General features: G+C 45.6%; 1 protein-coding gene across 1 annotated transcript in view; it reads left to right on the top strand.

Annotated features, from left to right (window-relative positions):
- DCP1A (decapping mRNA 1A) overlaps positions 1-5,466 on the top strand; it is a 62,373-nt gene extending 56,907 nt beyond the window's left edge. Inside the window, exons 9-10 of the mRNA XM_061196994.1 lie at positions 1,045-1,263; positions 1,571-5,466. Of these exons, the coding sequence (XP_061052977.1) occupies positions 1,045-1,263; positions 1,571-1,651 (300 nt within the window). The 3' untranslated portion in view covers positions 1,652-5,466. The remainder of the gene's footprint in view (positions 1-1,044; positions 1,264-1,570) is intronic.
- The last annotated feature ends 9,877 nt before the right edge of the window (positions 5,467-15,343 follow it).

Here is a 15,343-nt window from a genome sequence, read left to right as displayed (position 1 = left end):
GGTGTTGCACCAAAACAACAAACCAAATGGCTCAGAACCCAGAAACCACATTCTCAAAACTATGGCAAGCTCTTGGCTATTTGTAAATGAGGAGGGTGACAGATAGGAGGAAAAAAATATATAGCTCTCTGTTGACTGTATCAAAATGTGAGAATTATTTAAAATACTAATTATTACTCTTTTGTGTATTCTGATGGTTAGCCGTTATTAGCCCAGAAGTACATCTAAATGAAAGGAGATAGATATTAGATTTATGTTTTTAAAATGTATCTTTGATACCTGTAATGGTATAATAAATACGTTGAACACCACCAAAAAAACTAAGGCTCAGGATTTCCCTGGTGGTCTAGTGGCTAAGACTCCGCGCTCCCAATGCAGGGGGGCCCAGGTTTGATCCCTGGTCAGGAAACTAGATCCCACATGCCACAACTAAAAGATCCCGCGTACCCCAACTAAGACCCAGTACAGCCAAATAAATAAATATTTTTTAAATGAAAGAAACTAGTGCTTCATATAACTGGGTTTTTTTAAATTCTCTTTTTATTGAAATAAAACTTACATATAATAAAATGCAGATTTTTTAATTGAGTTTTAACATACCTATATCCCCTGGGTAACGACCCAGCCAAGGTATGTAACATTTCCATCACCTCAGGAAGTTCCTTCACACCCTCTTCCAGTCATTTCTGTGCCCCTCATGGAAAAACTTCACGTTTGATTTATCACAGGACTATTCCTACTGTGCATACCCTGCTGTTATTTATCAGATTCCCCTTCTGTGATGATTGGGCTTGGCTTCTCATAACAACTGTAGGGCATCCTTATCATATAGATGGACTCTTTATCCTTCAGCTCACAAGCTTCCTAACCAGACGTAAAATGCCCAGATGCTGCTCCTGAATGTTTATCTGAACCCCAAATAGTTAGCAGTGGACTCTGGGCTCCAGTCTCCTGCTGCTTATGCTTGTTATCAGGCGTCCACCGCTCTGGACGTGGCTGCTGGCTTCCACACTTCGGTGCAAAATGACCATTGTTCCCCTGCAGGTGGCAGGCCCCCCACTGGTTCCTGCAACAACTTCGGCAGTGTCCTCAGTCCTGCTGTCCCCAAGTGTTTTCCAGCAGACAGTTACAAGGTCCTCAGACCTTGAGAGGAAAGCAAGCTCCCCTTCTCCTCTCACTGTTGGAACATCAGAAAATCAGAGAAAGCCTTCCATTATCCTCAGCAAGTCTCAGCTCCAGGATACATTAATACATCTAATTAAGGTATGTAGGATATCAGTTTAGTCTTTGAATTTCATTCTTTAAAAATAAAAAAATTGTATGACTTCTTAGAAAATCAGTTCATAAAGAAAATTCAAGACTAGCCAGAACCAGTGTTTCTCTCTTCTTGGGCATATGCTCCAGGTGGAAAAATATCTGAGTGAATTCCAAAATATTAATGATGGTTATCTCTGGGTGGTGGGATTCTTTGGGTAATTAGTTATACACATCATGTATACAGCTTCTTCCTAAGCTGTTATCAAGAAAGTAAGCTCTAATGAGGTAAATGTGACATTACCATCTCTTCCAGAATGATTCCAGCTTCCTCAGTACGCTTCATGAAGTCTACTTGCAGGTTCTGACCAAGAACAAAGACAACCACAACCTATGACTGGAGCAGAGTAAATACGAAGGCAGAATGTCGACCTCAGAAACAAATAGGCCTCATCATGGAAACTTCTAAACAGAACATTGAGTTTTGAGAATCCTGAAATTGAGCCTATGAGAAAGAGACTCATTCCTTAAGAATGTTTTCCAAGTGACGTTCCCAGTGATAATGGAGGTTTCACTGTGAAGCATCACCAGCAGACCTTTGTTTTAACAAAAAAAAAAAAAAAAAAAAAAACCATTGTGTTGAGTTGTGTGGGTGTTTTCATCAGATCTAAGCAAGTTTGTGAAATAAGGAATCTGATTTTCAACTCACTTTCACGTTCAAGGTCTTAGGGAAAAGGGGTCACCAGCCTTGCAGCAGTCAGAGTTCAGCCCAGCCTGCACCCCTCTCCCCTCCACTCCCCCTCTAAAAACTTGAGCATTGGGCTGATAGTCAAGTTCAGAACAGAGCAGAAGTCAGCTCTGTGCAAAGTAGCTACGTGTTTTAAGGGTCAGAGTTTAAGCTGGCAAATTAGGACTGATTTGTTCAAGTGAAGTATATTTTATATGAACGCCTCACTTGGGCCTTAAAAGTTCTGAAATTTCTTAATTGTGTTTTGTTTTTAAGTGTCCCCAGTGCTGCCATGTAGCAGGCTCCCAGTGCGGGGATACATTGGAATCGGGCCCTGCAGGCCCTGTCATGGTATGGGAGCAGGCGTGGCACACCTTTGAAATAAAGGCTGGGACTGGTAAGGCCGGAATTCTGTCAGAAATCTTCACTTTAAGTTACTCTCCAGTGGTTTTGAAAATGTTAAATTTGTGTGTGAATCATAGCCTTATTTTCCTTTTCTGTCTAAACACAGTGAGAAGTCATTGTTAATTGTTTTCCTTAACACTTTGACAAAAGGACCAGTGGACCAATCTGACAAAGCCATTCTGGTTCCATTCCTCAAGTCTACTGAGAACAGTTTTAAAGCTATGCAGAAAAGGGAGCTGTTATTCACACTGCCCTTACTTTATTATAGAATATGGAGTTAAAAACAAAGTGTGAAATTCAGAACTTTACCAATGTATTCCTAGGCTGTGAGTACTTTTGCAGCCCAAAGTGTGAAAATATGTAAAGATGCTTTGTTATGCTGCTATTGATCCGCCATGATTTATATTTATTCTTTTATGGCATGTAATGGTGATTAGTAATATTTTAATGTAGATTTTGATTTATTTCAGCAATAGTAATTTTAAGATATTCTTTGAATGAAAGTGTCTTCGTTTCTATGATACAGGTCATTTTGTAGTATTTAACCAATTAAGATGCACTGCTTACTTTTCTGAGCACTATTTAATGATGGGGTAAAACCCAATTGGCTCAACCAGCTAGCATAAGGATTAGCTGTGAATAATGCTGACAGATGTAATGGTTCCTCGGGAACAATCATTTAAGCTTTAATGGTAACTCAATCTTAAGTCCACAGATTTTTTTTTTTCTAGCTGAGATTTTAGAAAATTACTTGTGAATTACATACTTGTTTTAGTTTGCTCTTAGTTTTTTAGCATAAAGAATACCTTGATTGGCTTTTGTTAATCTAAACATGCTTCCTGAGCAACTTTTCTGCTTCCCAATTTAGTGTCTTCTATTGCATTTACCTAGTTATTTGTGAATTGTGGAAAAGTCAGGGAAGCTTTTAAGTTCTCATACTCCATTAGGAATAGTTTGTTTTCAAAGGTAGTGTGTAAATTCAGCAACCAAAAATGAATTGCTTGCGTGTCACTTGGGAAAGAGAAAGTTACAGTAAGACGTGAAGTGTTGCTGACACCAGGAGATGGTGTCCAGGGAGCCACGTGACTGTTCTCAGAAAACAGTTGCCCTGGTAGGTTTGCTCGCATCCCAGGTGTAGTCTCAGTGGGCTTTGGTAAGCGGAAGAATCGAGGGATTCTTGTTATGATAGACATTTGAATTGAAATGATGATTTGAGTATGGACAATATTATGAGAGAGTTGAGAGAATATCCTGAAGAGGGTCTTTAATCAAATCTGTTAATTTTCACCCTTTAATCCAAGTAATGAATATGACAGACAGTAAAGAGAATCTGTGATAAGGTTTCCTTAGTGTGAAAGTAAATTTTTAAGTGCCCAAGTCATGGAGACTTGAAAAGGGTAAACCTGTTTCAACTCCCAGATTTATGTATTCAAAGCATTTTGAAAATTCAGAAGCCAGAAGTTCACCGTCATGATGACTAGGAAGTTCAGGCCAGAATGAGTCCCTAGAGAAGTCAGGCCAAGCCTGAACAGTTGCAGTTGGATGACCCTGGCCCGAAAGTCGCAGTTCAGTTGCCTTATTCCTCGTTCAGGCTTCTGTCCAGAACCTCATGCTAGTTTAGGTTGCATGTTTACATTGCTGCAGTGACTTTACTGGAATCTTAGTTTTAAACCTTAGTTGAATCAAAATGGACACCAAAACAGAGATGCTTCTTGCTAGGTTTGCAGAACTGCAGGTGACCTGCATTTAGGTCACCGTGACCGTCTGTATGCCCCCCCTCACCTGGGTGGGTGGCACTACTCTTCTTTGGTTGTAGTTAATGTGGTGTCTTTGAATGGACTCCCACCTCCCAAACAGCCTTGCTCCTTTCCTTTAAGGAAGAAGCTCCTCCTCATTGTGCATCTCTCCCGACGTTTGTAAGGTGTGACTTTGAATCCTAGGTTTTCAAGTGACTGTCAGTTTCAGAAGCATTCATGCCGTCTGCATGTGAATGTGAGTGTCCATGGCTTACTTTGGAAGGCTTTTGGGAGTGGGGTTTTGTTAAGAGCCCAAGTTGACCTGGGTCCTTCTCTGCTGGAGGATGCACAGGCTAAGTTTAGAATATGACCCGATTTTGCATGTCAAGAATTGTTCTTTTTCCACCCATGTATTCTTGTAAAAATTTTAAACCCCATCAAATCTTCTACTAGGTAAATATTTTTAAACCATGCAGCTTTATTACTCTCCTCCCCAAAGAATGTAGTTTGAAATTTTCTCATTTTGGTAGTAGAGGCCATAACTGCCATTGTATTACTAACAATGCAACATGAAATTGAAGGTGCCTAACTGCTTAAAAAACAAAATTAGCCATCATACTGTAACTCTGGGCAAAATGAAACACAGAGGAATGAGAGGCGGCATAGGCACGAGTGGGCTCAGTCCACGTGAGTGAAGACGAGGAATCACAGGGACGTGTGTCCTGCATTCTTGCTGCGCGTTTGCTGCTGAGCACGTGTTTCTTTCTTACTTGTCTTTGGTTTTCTTCAGTTGTATTCAAAGGGCCTTCTGGAACCAATAGTGCCCTGTGTTTTCAGGTATCTAAAACGTTAAGATCTGAAACAAGTAAAGCAACTTACACTGAGCTTTTTAAAGCTGTGCTTGAGAACATTTCCCTGAGTGGGCCGGGGCCTCAAGGAGCCTGTTTTTCAGCAAATTCAGCAGGAGAGATGTGTGCAATGTTTCACTCGGTTTTGTATTTGACATCTTCATTTGAAATGCTATGATGCAATATCGTTCACTTTGAATGGGGAAAATCCAAAATTGTGTTTCCCTTTTATCTGTGTGATTCCTGAAGAAACGTGTTTTTAACAGTATGTGTTCTAAATGGTTTTTTATTCTGTATTCCTGCTTTGGCCATGTGGCTCTCATGACCTTCAGTGTACCAGAGTCTCAGCGCCCTGAAATGTGAGCATGAGAAGCTCTGGGATTACAGCAAGATTTTTGTTCCATGAGCGCAATACAGCATCATTAACATTTTTAATGGTATGGATTTTATACCATCTGTGTATGTTTGCAAATATTAAGTTATTACCTGTTTTCAGATGAGCATTTTTCATCCTAAATTTTATATGTTTGCAAATATATTTTTTTAATAAAAGTTCAAAACCAAGTTTTAGCACCTACTAAATTTTAATTGTGTTTTTATTGAATTTACAGAAATAGGAACTTTTGAATGAGTTGCTACACTTTGCCAGAGCCTCCTACTGCTGAGAGGGAGTGAGGTGAGAGAACAAAACAACTCCATTTATTCCTCTGAGTTTTCCCCAGATGGAGGGTACGGGTCTAATCATGACCAAAAACACTGTTTTACAGGGGACTTAACCTTCCAGGTCACTTCCCAAATTCACTCAGTTGATGTGTATTGAGCTGTCATATGTGCCAGGCATCTAGGATGATAAGGAAGGAAAGAGGGAGGGAAGAAAGTAAAATGTGATCATTATGGGACATAGGGAAAAGGAAAACAGTGTTAATCATATATCTCCCTAGTAATTGTTCACATTAAGTGTGTTTCCAAATGAAATTCTCTCTAAAATGTTTGTTATACCTGCCTGCTTTTGTAGAGCAGAGCATATGCTTAACCCTTGCTTTATGACTTTTGTACACACACCCCAGTCATCATTAATGCATGCTCATTCAGCACTTAAGCACTGCTGTCCATTATTTTCCTGATCTTCACAATAACCCATTTTAGGGAGAAGGGAGTTGAAGCCGAGAGTGACAGGGCCTGCTGCTTATTAAGCCAGTACTGAGTTAGGGACCCGAAGCCAAGCAGACCGGAGGGCTGGTCTAGAATTCCTTTCTTGACTCCATTGCCTCCACGATAAATTATTCTAGATTGCTTTCTGTAATTCCTTAGGTCACACATTACCACTGTTTATTAAAAGCTAGTTTGACCTACTCACGTGCTGCTTTTCAGCTGTCATGACCTAGGAAACCAGGTAACCAGGTTCATTGGAATTTCGTCAAAAACTAAGGCCACTGGATCGTGAACAAGAGCCATAGGGTTTGGGATTTTAGGCTTCCTGGTTTCTAATGATGTTTTCACTCACCGTTTATGGATCCTGGTTCATGCTGTTGCTAAAAGATACCTCATCTTGGGCTTCCCTGGTGGTGCAGTAGTTAAGAATCCGCCTGCCAATGCAGGGGCTACGGGTTCGAGCCCTGGTCCGGGAAGATCCCACATGCTGCGGAGCAACTAAGCCTGTGCGCCACAACTCCTGAGCCTGCGCTCTAGAGCCCGTGAGCCACAACTACTGATCCCCGTGCACCTAGAGCCCGTGCTCCGCAACAAGAGAAGCCACCGCAATGAGAAGCCCACGTACTGCAACGAAGAGTAGCCCCCGCTCTCCGCAACTAAAGAAAGCCCGCATGCAGCAACAAAGACCCAACGCAGCCAAAAATAAAATAAGTAAATATTAATTAATTGAGTGATTAATTTTAAAAAATACCTGGTCTTTGAGTAAGTGTCTGAGTTAGAAATTGCTGAGGCTTCTGTGTTTGTCAGAGCTACAAGAACCAGCCTGTCTCTCCTGGATGAGCAGCTAGAAATCCGGCCACGGGGTTTCCTCTAAAGATGAAGCCGGGTTCTTGGAAAGCTGAAGGGAAGAGCAGCAAAACACTCACTAAATCAAGCAAACCCTGGAGCCCAGCCTGCATTCCCTCTTTCAGACCGTGTCTTTTGGGGTCTCTGTTACCCCCAAATGTAATGGGAAGACGCCAACAGGTTTCTAAAGGGCTTAGATCAATTCAAGATTCTTCACCCGTCTAAGTTTGCTGCCACGCTCATGCAGACGGAACCCATGGCAGGGCGGGAGGATGGGGCTTACACGTATCTCTTCAGGTTCACCAGGCAAATTAGCTGAAAGTAAAGCTGACTACTAAGAGATTTCTTATGCCCAGCGATAGAATGGCTCGGAAGGAGGTGATACAAAGGCCGCATGACAGTCACATCATGTTTCACAAACACTTCTTTCACGTAAGTTTGAATAAATTTGAAGTACAGTCCACAAGTAATCATAACCGATGTTTGTTGTGTGCTGTGTGCTCTGTGTGCATTCTTTAACCCTCCCCACATCCCTGGGAGGTGGAGGCCATTCAAAGTGCAGCCTTGGGAAAGGGCCACTCACGACACCAGCTTCCTGTCATCCTGGGAAGGGGCAGAGGCCCTGGCTGTGGTTAGACCGACGTCAGCCCATCAGTCTAAAAAGGGCCCCAGAATTTGGAGCTGAGAAGGCAGCCACAGTCCCCAGGAACCACTGCTTGCTTACCACGTCCCTGCCCCTCCAGAAAGATGGGTCTGGTACTGCCTGAGCCCTGGCAAAGCTCTAGAGGCACCCGCAGCAAACCGCCCGCCATGTTCTGTGGAATTTCTCAGTGTTGGCAATGGTGCCCTGGCTTCTGAAGCATGTACAAAATCTGGACCCCTACACATTTTGCTAACCAAGCCCCGTTTCGTTGTTTCTATATCTGACGCGTCCCTGCCCCCAGAAATTGCCCCTCCCAGCCTCTCCCAGGCAGGGGTCTTTCCCCTGGACAGAAGGGCTAACACCCTCTCCCGTCCTGCTGGCACCGAGAAGCTTCCCTGACTTCTGTTTGACCCTTACCCCGACAGGCCCCCTGATGGGAAAGGGGACTCTAGCAATGTTGCCAGCAACACCCCCATTTACTGTGTGGTCTCCACCCCAGCAGGCACCTCTCCCCCTTTTAAACAAATATTTTGTCATTTCACCTTTACCATTTTGACCTAGAATTCATAGAGAATGTAACCTATGCCTACATAATTTTTAAATAAGACCTTAATTGTGATATAGAGGAGTTTTAAAGTAATTTATAATCAGATGTTCCATATTAAATATGGAAATGCTTGGGCATGACTACACAAATTCTCAGAATGCCCCCGTAAATAGGAGCCCTGGTCTTCACTCTGACACGGCTCCCCTTCACCCAGAAGACGGCTGCTCTCCCACAGAGGGCCCTTCCAGGGCCGACACACGTGGGAGACAGCTCCCGCGCCCCTCCATCACCCGCCCTGACTCACTGGGCTCCTGCCCAAGAGGAGACTGAGGAGCTGTTTGCGCTCCAGCCCAAGATGGCGAGGCTATTAATTAACATTCCCCGAGGACTTGGGAGCCCTTAAATGATGGGCCGGTGCGATGGCTGGTGCCTCAACCTCAGAGAAAGGTAGGGGGGAAGGTGGGAGAGAGAGAGACACACACACCCTATTTGTTGGTCCCCATCCAACCCTTGGGGCTGGGGGTAGCAGCTATTCTGTCCCAGACTCAGTGCTGGACACTATGGGCACAGCCCCACACACGCCTGCCCTGTCCCCTTAGCCTGGGCTCCGTGGTAAACTGCGATTTCGGGAGCAGGGATGCACGTCACTCTGTGGAATAGAGTGACTTTCACCGTCCTGACCACCTGGGGGACACATGTCATTGCCTCGTTTTCCAGGTGAAGGAACTGACTACTGAGTGATTTGCTGAAGGCCATCCGTCCAAGTTCACCCAGCTAGGGGGCAGCAGAGGCAAGAGTTGACCTGGACGTGTTCAGTTCAAACCTCCCTCTGGGTTTGTGGAACGTGGAAAAAGCTTTTGGGTCCCTGGAGAATTTTGAAGCACGTTTGGAAATGACAGTGGCGTTGCTGCCAGTCACCTGTTGTTATCCCTTCCTCCCAGGTATGGCTCTTCAGAGGGCTTTCTCAGCCCTAGGCCGGGGGGGGGGGGGGTGCGTGGGAGTGGCTCAGAGGCATCCTGCCAGGACACTGGCCAAGCTGGGAAGCCGAGGTCCAGATCTGAAATGGGTTTATAGTCTCAATCCCCATCACCCATGCCAGCATGACACAGGTACAGTTTGGTGGCAGGGAATACTGTTATTTCAAAATTTGCTGTCGGTTGTCACCTCCTCCTTGGAGCCTTCCCTGATCTGCAGTCTCAGCAGGCAATTCTTTGTACAGATCACAGGACAGGGCTGTGTGGCCCCTGCCAACCTGTGACCTGTGATCTGAGAACCAAGACAGGATCATCTTCTTCCCCAAACAACTAGCACAGTGCCAGCACACAGGCCTTGGTAAATGCAACAAATGAGTGAATTCTTGAGGGAATCAAAGGGTCAATTGAGGCCTCATCAAAGTCACCAGAAGGAAGGCTGACTAGATGTCATTGCTAATTCTGGGGGTGGGGTGGGGAGAAAAAGCCATTGTGTTTGGAGGGCAACCAACCTGGGCTTGGGACTTCCTGTGGCTGCTGACTGTTCCTCCCAGCCAAGCACTGTTACGGCTTCGTGTTTCCCAGGAGGAGCCGTGTGGCTCTGAACAGGGAAAGGATCCCTCTCCATGCCTTTCTCCAGACTGCTGCAGCCCGACCCTAAAAAACCACCAGTTCAGCTATTCAACAACTGCCCAGGAGAAAATCCACTTAATCTCCCCACAACAAAACCAAAATGTTCATCTTTAATATCCACAGGAACAAAAGCCACCTCTACCACCCAGCTTGCTCAGGGAAACCAGGAGATATCAGAAGAGGGAACAGGGTGACAATCTCTCCCCACTCTGTGCCGCAGGCCTTGCAGGCGGGCCCGGCTGCCCTAGAAGTGCCCTGACTGTCAACAGCACTGCCCAAGCCCAGCCTGGCATGGCACACCCGGACAGGAACTGATGGGGGCTGTTGAGGCAGCTCCTTACTCCCCACCCAGGGAGGTGCCCAGGCTCTGCTACTCAAACCGCAAGCTGCAATGACTAGGCACTTTTCCTTTGTGTGCAAGGAAAGCAGGCCTGGCAGGGCTGCGCTGGGCTTCATGCTGGTGCTCACCTTTCAGGAGTGCCAGGTGCCTGCAGCCCCGGCCTTTGGGGGTGACTCAGAGGGTCGACCACCCAATCTGGTCCTGGGATTGGCCAAGGACACACAGTGATGACCAGAAAAGAAGCCCTCTCTCCCAGAAGCAAGTGCTAGCTATAGTGAAAGCACAAGTATTGTTTGATACAGTACAAACGCGGAAGCAATGCAAACGTCCAACCAAGGGGGGACAGTGGATGACCTTCCTCTGTGCCAGTAATAATTCTGGGGGAGAAAAGCACGTGGACTCTGCGGGAAAGCATTTAAGATGCACAGTGATATAAAGCAGAGGGATCATGACCTTACTTAAAATATTTATGTTCATGGATAAAAAGTAAAAAAAAAGGCTGGAAGGAAATAACCAAAATGTTGTCCTTAGTGACCTCTGGATGGTGGATTATGGGGGATGAAGTTTTCCTCTTTGTGTATCAGTCAGGATACAAGCAGAGAAGCAGAACCTGTAGGTCTATATTAAAGATTTGTGGCAAAGAATTGGATTGTTCCAAGGTGGTGGGGCGAGGGGACTGATAGGTAAGTCACAAACTGCAGAGGAGGCTGGAGCTGCCACAGAAGAAGTCACTTTTCTTCTTCAGCCTTTCAACCAACTGAATCAGATCCACCCAGGTAATCTAGAATAATCTCTTTTACTTAAAATCAACTCATTATGGGATTTAATCACATCTACAAGATACCTTCACAGCAGCACCTAGGTTAGTGTTTGATTGAATAATTGGGGACACAGCCTAGCTGAATTGAAACAGGAGGGAAGGGGGGCAGGGCACAACCTTTGAAAGAATGACATAGCCCGAGGACATGACATAAACGGATTAGAACCAAATGGGTCCAAGATGGTGGACAAGTCGACTTCCACTAGACCTTGAGCCTCAGTATACGCTCATTGTAACACATCAGTAAGCTAAATGACAAACCCACAGGCGCCATGACAATTCCAAGGCCAACCATAAGGATGAAAAAGTGGGCAGTGGCCCAATTCCTGGAAATCCCTGCCCCTTCCCGGAATAGCTGGAATACTCCTCCCACTCATTAGCCTATGAAATTACCCACCCCTATAAAAACTGACAGTCCCTTACCCTGGTGCCTTTCTCACCTTCTGAGATGCCCACACTCTGTCTGTGGAGTGTGCTTCTCACTTCTTACCTATTACTTTGTCTCACTGAATCCTTTCTGCAATGAGACATCAAGAACCTGAGCTTCATTAAGTCCTGAAACCAGGTGTGCGATCTCAGTTGGAAGACTGGGGGTTTTGGCCGGGTTCTAGTCCCGGCCGTGTGAGTTCAAGTCCCAGTCTGGGTTTTGGCTGGGTTTGAGCCCCGGCACGTGAGTTCAAGCCCCAATTTGGGGTGCACGGTTTCAGAATGACATATAAAACAGACTATCATAGTATTTTGCTATATTCTCAAATTTTCTACAAAGAACATGTGTTGTTACTTGTATAATTTTTTTTTTTTAAGCAGTAAATGACAAAACCACCATGAGGTACCACTTTGCACCTACGAGGCTAGTTAAAATAAAAAAGACAAGAGGATGGGCTTCCCTGGTGGCGCAGTGGTTAAGAATCTGCCTGCCAATGCAGTAGACACGGGTTCAAGCCCTGGTCTGGGAAGATCCCACATGCCGCGGAGCAACTAAGCCCGTGCGCCACAACTGCCGAGCCTGTGTGCCACAACTACTGAAGCCCACGCGCCTAGAGCCTGTGCTCTGCAACAAGAGAAGCCACTGCTATGAGAAGCCCGTGCACCACAATAAAGAGTAGCCCCCTCTCACCGCAACTAGAGAAAGCCTGCGTGCAGCAACAAAGACCCAACGCAGCTAAAAATAAAAATAAATAAATTTATTTTAAAAAATTATTAAAAGATACATTTCTGCAAGAAGAAAAGTGAATCAAGAGAGAAGATTTGGGAGTAAAGAAGCAACCCTGACTGGTTCGAGTCCCAGCTGCGTAGGTTCAAGTCCCAATCTGGGTTTAAGCTGGGTTCGAGTCCCGGCATCTGGATTCAAGTCCCAATCTGAGGTGCACAGTTTCAGTACCACGCGGCTTACGGGATCTTAGTTCCCCGACCAGGGAATGAACCCAGTCCCCTGGCAGTGAAAGCGCCGAGTCCTAACCACTGGACCACCAGGGAATTCCCAAGTTGTGATTTTTTTAAAAAGCAATAAAATGAGAAAGGAAGGAGAGAGAGCCGTGTGCGCCTGGGTTAGAGCTGACTTCTAGCAAAGTCGAGGAGCTGGTGAGTTATCCCCTGTGTCCAGGTTCCCTTTCCCCACCCCTGCCTCCCCGTCGTGGGGCTCTTGCCCAGTGCCCACGGTCCCAGAGTCTGCAGGTGTCCTGGAGAAAACCATCTATAAAACTCATCTCAGAATTCTCTCTTCTCATTGATTTTCCCTTTGCTCACTGGCCAAGGGGGTCTAATACCTCCTGCTGCCTACATACCACTGCCAGGAAGAGCTTACAGCTGTGAAAATGAGGGCAGCCTCCCCACCTTGAATTTGCTTTCCTCAGGCAGAGAAAGGGAAAACAAGAAGAAACCTCTGTTTGTTGTGAGAATGAGCCCATTTTACAAATGTGAGGAAACAGAGGCCCAGAAACATGCAGGGATCCACCCAAGGCCATGCAGGTCTTGGATTCCCTCCCTCTGCCCTCTCCCCCAAGCACATGGCTGGGACCTCTCTACTAAGAGGCAGAGGTGAATGAGTCACAACCAGACTTCCTGGAGAGCTCATTGCCAAATATGTATCAAGGGCTTTAGAAGGGTTGCCACCCTCTGACCTAGCAGTTTCCCATTGAAAACTCTGGGAAAACTCCCGGCTAAGCTGCCAGGAGGACAAGGATTTAGGTACCACATGTTAACTGCAGGGTAATACATCTTGGTGAAAACCTGGAAGCACTCCAAATACTCATCACTGAGGGATGGTTAATAAATGAGGACATAGCTCCATGATGGACAATACACAGCTAGTAAAAACGATGTCTTTGAAGAATTTGGGAATGCTAATGGGAAAACGTAAATGAAAAATGGAGAATTTTATGTGATCCTGACAATAAGAAAACAAAAGAAACTATAGTAGCAAACACCTATTGAAGGGACCCCCACTTCTACTCTCCAGCCCCTCTCCCTGACCCTTGACCCTGTTTTATTTTCTTCAAACAATTGTAATAAATCAGTATTTGTCAAATGAGGGAACTCCCTGGCGGTCCAGTGGTCAGGACTCCGAGCTTCCTCTGGAGGGGTCACAGGTTCAATCTCTGGCGGGGAGCTAAGATCCTGCATGCAGCGTGGTGCAGCCAAAAAAAAAAAAAAAAATTGTCAAACGAACAAATGACTTTAACAGTGGTCTTCTTCGGGTGGCATTACATACAATTTTAGTTTACTTCTAAATTTTCTATACCTTCCAGGTTTTTACAATGAGTGTACTTTACTTTTACCTTTGGAGTGGGGGGCAGTGTTTTTAAAAAACAAGAACAAAAACAAAAGTTAAATCAGAAAAATCAGAGGTTCTGTGAGTTGAACTGTGTGTTATCTCACATCCCTGGGGGCAACATTATCAAAAGAAACTTTACCCCAAAAATGCCTCTGGAAGGAAATTTCCGGCATTGAGAGGAGAGATGGATTTATTAAAACTGAATTCTTCATCAACCTACAAGCCCGTTAGAGAGTGTCCAAAAGTGGGCCCTCTGCTACGCATTGGTGGACACGAGGCTGGACACATCCTCGAACAAGGACTCATCCCAGGCCCCCACAGGCTTTCAGCCCCGGATATGAGTCAAAGACAGTGTCCTGAAGACCCAGACTGGGATGTTGCCTCCACTGCAAGCCCAGTGCTGACTTAGGGCCCCCAGCACTAGCCCAGGCCTGCCCCAGGAGCCACACGTGGGCCAGACCTGCCAAAGTGATGCCCAGTGCTGTCATTCAGGAACACAGCTGCTCAGGACCCGTTCACGCCTCATTGGTGTCCACTCAGGGGATGTGCAGAAGCACATCAGGATAGCTCTGCCCTGAATTTCATGTAGATAGCAGAGCAAGGGCAGGAGGGACCTTCCACTGGTGAGCACCCACCGCCTGGAGGTTTGCTCCCAACTCAAAAACATCCAAGGAAACAGCCTGGCTTATGAAACACAGAGGCAGCTTTACATAATCATGAGAAATTACAAGAAAAAGTGCATTCATAAAAATGCATCTCCAGGGCTTCCCTGGTGGCACAGTGGTTAAGAATCCACCTACCAATGCAGGGGACATGGGTTTGAGCCCTGGTCCAGGAAGATCCCACATGCCGCGGAGCAACTAAGCTCGAGCGCCACAACTATTGAACCTGCGCTCTAGAGCTCACGAGCCACAACTACTGAAGCCGGTGCGCCTAGAGCCTGTGCTCCGCGTCAAGAGAAGCCACCGCAATGAGAAGCCCATGCACCGCAACGAAGAGCACCCCCCGCTCGCCACAACTAGAGAAAGCCTGCGCGCAGCAATGAAGATCCAAAGCAGCCATTAATTTAATTAATTAATTAATTAAAAAAATAAAAATTAAAAAAAAATACATCTCCCAATCTCAACAGTGCTTTTTCAAGATGGAATTTTGTTTTGCTTTTTTTTTTGGATTATAAAAGTCAACAGTGTTCACTAGCACTAAATTCCAGCCAAAGAGAAATTCGTAAAGTAGAAACCCAAAGTCTCCCTCAGTCCAACCCTCCAAAGTCCCCCACGGCTTGAAGTCTGTCCTTGCAGCCTCTGTTCTGCCCAGGCACACTTATGAACACGCACATGCATGGGTACACATGCATGCATGCACACACACATGCATGTGCACACTTTATTTTTGACAGAAATAGGATCACACTCTACGTGCTGTTCTATACCTTGCTTTAGTCTGTTTTCATGTCACGGACATCTCCCCACCACAGCTGGACTTCCAGTGCTTCACTTAGCCCCATGGCGTAACCAGCGAGGCATTGAACTCAGGTCTGTCCAGGTCTCCCCCATGTTTTTCTCTGGAGAGTTCTCAGAACCCCAAAACAGAATTGCCTGAGGGTCTTCTTAGAAATGCAGAGTCCTAGGCCCCACCCTAGGGATTCTGA

This window comes from Eubalaena glacialis, chromosome 7, assembly GCF_028564815.1.
Source record: "Eubalaena glacialis isolate mEubGla1 chromosome 7, mEubGla1.1.hap2.+ XY, whole genome shotgun sequence".
NCBI lineage: Eukaryota > Metazoa > Chordata > Mammalia > Artiodactyla > Balaenidae > Eubalaena > Eubalaena glacialis.
The sequence above is the reverse complement of the archived record's forward strand: the minus strand, read 5'-3'. Positions and strand labels throughout refer to the sequence as shown.